The sequence below is a fragment of the Poecilia latipinna genome, unplaced genomic scaffold, assembly GCF_001443285.1.
Source record: "Poecilia latipinna isolate Pla-1442-1.1 unplaced genomic scaffold, P_latipinna-1.0 Scaffold1741, whole genome shotgun sequence".
Taxonomy (NCBI): Eukaryota; Metazoa; Chordata; class Actinopteri; order Cyprinodontiformes; family Poeciliidae; genus Poecilia; species Poecilia latipinna.
In genome coordinates this window covers 127,016-131,479 of record NW_015114357.1, presented here as the reverse complement: position 1 = coordinate 131,479, position 4,464 = coordinate 127,016, and the positions used below count along the sequence as shown (strand labels likewise).

General features: G+C 34.4%; 1 protein-coding gene across 5 annotated transcripts in view; it reads left to right on the top strand.

Annotated features, from left to right (window-relative positions):
- The first annotated feature begins 289 nt into the window (after positions 1 to 289).
- The window catches only part of atp6v1h (ATPase H+ transporting V1 subunit H), a 30,251-nt gene continuing 26,076 nt past the window's right edge, over positions 290 to 4,464 (top strand). For 2 of the 5 annotated variants that reach the window (XM_015060752.1, XM_015060748.1), the window contains exons 1-5: positions 290 to 382; positions 1,320 to 1,451; positions 2,613 to 2,712; positions 3,184 to 3,273; positions 3,556 to 3,669. In XM_015060752.1, coding sequence (XP_014916238.1) covers positions 1,348 to 1,451; positions 2,613 to 2,712; positions 3,184 to 3,273; positions 3,556 to 3,669 — 408 coding nt within the window. In that variant the 5' untranslated portion in view covers positions 290 to 382; positions 1,320 to 1,347. Of the gene's footprint in view, positions 395 to 687; positions 694 to 1,295; positions 1,452 to 2,612; positions 2,713 to 3,183; positions 3,274 to 3,555; positions 3,670 to 4,464 lie in introns of those variants that run through there. The other 3 variants (XM_015060749.1, XM_015060750.1, XM_015060751.1) reach the window with 3 other exon arrangements.

Genomic DNA, 4,464 nt, shown 5'->3' with positions numbered 1-4,464 from the left:
TATCATGAGCCCAAACATATCATCAAATCAAACAAATTGTCATCAGTTTTACTTCACTGTTCAGTTTTCAGTCCAAGAAAACCACTACACTGAGCAGACTAGGTGAGTATACTCTTGGCAATCCGGAGGGATTTTGAAAGGAGGAATGCTCAAATGCTTTCTGGGTGCTCCAATCTTGTTAAATGTTTAAAAAAAAAACAACAACAAAACATTCTTATTAGAAAAACATAACTCTACCAGATAGAATTTTTAAAAAAAAAAAAAAAAAAAAAAAAAAAATCAGACTGAGGCGCATGTGACTATCTGAGTGACTGTCACATGACTGGTCGTGACGCTGTGTTGTAGTCAGTCAGCTGTTGGCGTAGCATAGCACAGAACAGCTGTAAGTAAAGACGCTGGATATTTTTATTGAATGTAATGTGTTAAGTACACATGTTTTCGTATTGCAGTGTTGCATTATTTCTGACAGTTTGTGGAATGCTAATTTAGTCAAACGGGTTAGCATTCTCGTTTTCTCTGCTCTTCGTCTCTAGCTATAATCAAGCTAACGGTTTTTGTGTCATTGTTAAGGTCAGAATTAGGCCTTTTTACTTGTTCAGAACAAACCCAGTTAAAGTCTTTTCTTGCATTACAGTGCCGGAGGCTGAGTATTGTGGAATTGTATCCCAGTTCTCGGTTAAACATACCACAACTAGTAATGACATTGTGTTAGCTACGCTAGCAAGCTAATGCTAGCAGCTAGCAGGCTTCTTCAACTTTGTAAGTCTGATAAATATACAACACTTAATCTTTCATTTATTATTTTCCACTAGTTATCTTTAGTTTGAATTAGCCAACATATAATTTCTCTGTTTCGTTGAAGAGCTCCATAAATTAGTATTTAACCCTCTTGTTCAATGCTCCAGCTTGTTTCGCTTAACCAAAACAAAACGCCTATCGTGTTTGACTTAATCTGAACACACAATTTAAATCAGCCCTATTAATGTAAATCACTAAATGATGGAATAATGTAAATTTGTGGACTTTGAAATATATGACCACAAGTAGTGGGGGGGATTTATGTACGTTTTAATCAAATTCTGTATGTCAGAGTTTTTTAACTTTAGATTTTGCTTATCAATGTTTCTGTTCAAGAAGCAGCTGCTTAATAAAACATGTGTCAGATAGAATAGCAATTAATCACCGCTCTTGATGGGAACATATTAATTTTGTACAAATTCTGAGGATAACTTCTACTGTCGTTAAGTGTGTGATTTCCAGTCTTTCATACTGTGGTGTTATAAGTAATTATTTTCTTCTCTGGTTGTGTTTTTATCCAGACATACTCTGTAAAGACTTCAGGACAAAATGGATATCCGTGGGGCTGTGGACGCTGCTGTGCCAACCAACATCATAGCTGCAAAGGCAGCTGAGGTTCGGGCCAATCTGGTCAACTGGCAGTCCTATCTTCAGTAAGTTAACTCTACTTAACCCATAAGTCCTAATTCACATTAGTCAATGCTTATAATACACAGTGCTGTGGTTCAATTTAATTTTAAATGGCTATGTTCAAGAAGCAGCTGGTTAATAAAAATATATGTCAAGAAGAAGAGCAATTAATAAGAAATAATTTGTGGACTTACACATAAATAACCTGTTTTAATTACATTTTGAATATAGTAAATGCCTAATAGGTTTGTTGCTGGCTGTATTATGCTAGATTAACTGTTCTTTTGTTGATGGATGAACACAGAATTTGTACAAACGATTCTAAATTCTCAATTTTAATAGAGTGATACTGGAATAAATTCTAGGTCTAAGCTCATAAATGTTCAGCTTTTGTAAGTACTCTCTGCAAATACATCAGATACTTGAGTTTAGAAACTAAATGTAATTGGTAGATATCTATTTGATACCATTTTTGTGGTGTCACAAATGTACTTAGACAGTCAACATTTACGTTTGTATAAGGTTTTCATGTGGACTGTTTGATATTAGTTTTGTACTTTTCATCAGTCCTGTTGTACAAGCAGCATTTCTCATTTCTTTGCTCTAAAATCTCCTTCTGCAGTCTTTCTGTGATTAGTTGTTAATGTTTAGGGAGATTTGTTTTAGTTTCACAGCCTAAAAGTAGCTCTTCTGTAGTTCCTCAAATGTGATTCACTGTCTTGAGTTATACTTCCTGTTTTAAGTCTAACCTTTCAGTATAGCAGCCCTGATTTATTTAACTCACAGCATTATTTCTAAGTCAGTAATAAATTGATTAACATCTCAACTTCAGTTACATGGCCCATTCAATCGTTGTTTTGCTGAAGTTGCATACCATTTCAGACCCAGCTTTGTTTTTGTCATAATATGGCCGCATCTTACGCCCATGGTCATTTCTGTTGTTCAAGCAGCCCCTTTCATTTTGAACTACCTTTGCTTGTGAAAAGTGAGTCGCAGAGGATGTGTCAGTGGCAGGCATGCATACTGTTGAACTGCCTCAACAATAAATCACAGGTTTTTGTTTTCTCTCTGCAGATGTTACTCTTGTTCAGATATTACATGTCTAATGCAATCTGAAAACATTATTGTAGCCCTGGTCTCAAATTTTTTTTTTTTTTTTAAATGTTAATTTGTGTTGCTTGTAGGAGTCAGATGATCTCTACAGAGGACTGTGAGTTCATCAAGAAATTTGAAAAGGCCAACTCTGAAGAGAAACAAGTCATTTTGACCAAAGAGGGACACCAGGTAAACAGTTTGTGTACACTGCAGTGTATTTCTCATTTTATAAGGGTCATTCTGTGTCTCTAGTTTATTCAAAATTTACCAGATGGCACTTGACTGATATGTTGCACGTGTGTTTACAGATGTCCTAAACTTTAACTCAAATCCTTCACACATTATGAACTTTTCTAGAACTGTCTGTTTTTGGTAGCATTGCAAAGTTGTAATGTCTTACAAAAGTCTCAAAATTTTGAGTGCTTTGAAAAGCTGTAATTTGGAGACACCCATTTCAGTTTTTAATTTTGTGCACTCACTAACTCAGCCCCTCCCTTTGAGTTCCCACTATTTTGTCGCTCCACAAATTATCTTGATTTTTACTGTTATTGCCTTGTTTCTGGCCCCTATTTAAAGGTGCTTGTTAATTAAAAATAAAAGCAAGACAAAACTGTTCATTAAAAAAAAAAAAACATGGTTTGGTTCTTTTCCCCTTTTCAGTGTGCAAAGACATTTCTGAACCTGATGGCCCACATCTCCAAGGAGCAGACAGTCCAATACATCTTGACTCTGATTGATGACACTCTGCAGGTAAACAAATACAACCTCACACTTTTGGACATGTACCATTTTATTTTGTCTCAGTGAACAAAGTTAAGTTTAGAAAGGTTTCTTTTTAAAAAAAAAAAAAAAAAAAGAAACATTCACATTCTGTAGTTTAATTATCCTTTTTCAAAGAAATTATTTTACAAATAAAATGTTTTACTGACCTGATTCCGATATTGTGGTTTCTCCCATCCAGTCAGTTTGATATACATCAACACCAGTACAGTCCAAGTGCTAATCCAAGACTTTACTTCAACTGGTTTTTAGGAGAACCACCAGAGAGTGAACATCTTCTTTGACTACGCCAAAAAGACCAAAAACACAGCCTGGTCCTACTTCCTTCCGATGCTCAATCGTCAGGACCTGTTTACTGTCCACATGGTGAGTTAGAGATGCACCAAGGTTTTAGTTGTCTTTTAGGTTGTGATTACAATTTTTTGATTGACTTTGTTTTCTAAAGACTATGTCACAAAAACAAGAATAATCATGCTATCGAGAGGTTAAAAGTTCCTCCAGAAAATTAAATAATTTGAAGATTACCCCAATTTATGCATCAAAGAAAAACTTTGATTTTTATTAAACTTGAAAGATGTTCTTCACAATATATGCTGTTGTTTGTTGTAATTATAGGCAAATTTAGAGAGTTCTTATTTTGTTGGATTAGTGGAATAGAAAAATAAGTTTATTTTTTTATTTTTTTTTTATTTGACCTCACGATTCAGAATCAGTTGAAAAGATTCTAGAGCAGAGGTGCGTCTCAATTGCCATCACATTATTGCAGTCACAAAGCGTGACTTGAATGCAATATTTGACTTGCTATCTCTTCCATTCACACTCTGCTTGCCACTTATATATTTGTCAAGTCACGGCATTTTCACATCTATAGCCAGTTTACTTTGGTCCCAATCAGTTGGTTAGCTTGTTAACTTGTAACTTTCTCCACAGGTTTGGTTTCTTTGTACACAAAGACAATTCTAAGCAAACCAAAATTACACTACAAGCCACTCATGAACATTAAAAAATGAATAAGGAGTCATTAAATTATAATTTAATTGTAACTTATATCAACATTCTTAATGTTCGGCTTTCAGATATACAGGTGCTGGTCATAAAATTTGAATATTGTGATAAAGTTAATTATTTTCCATAATGTCATGATAAAAATTAAATTGTCAT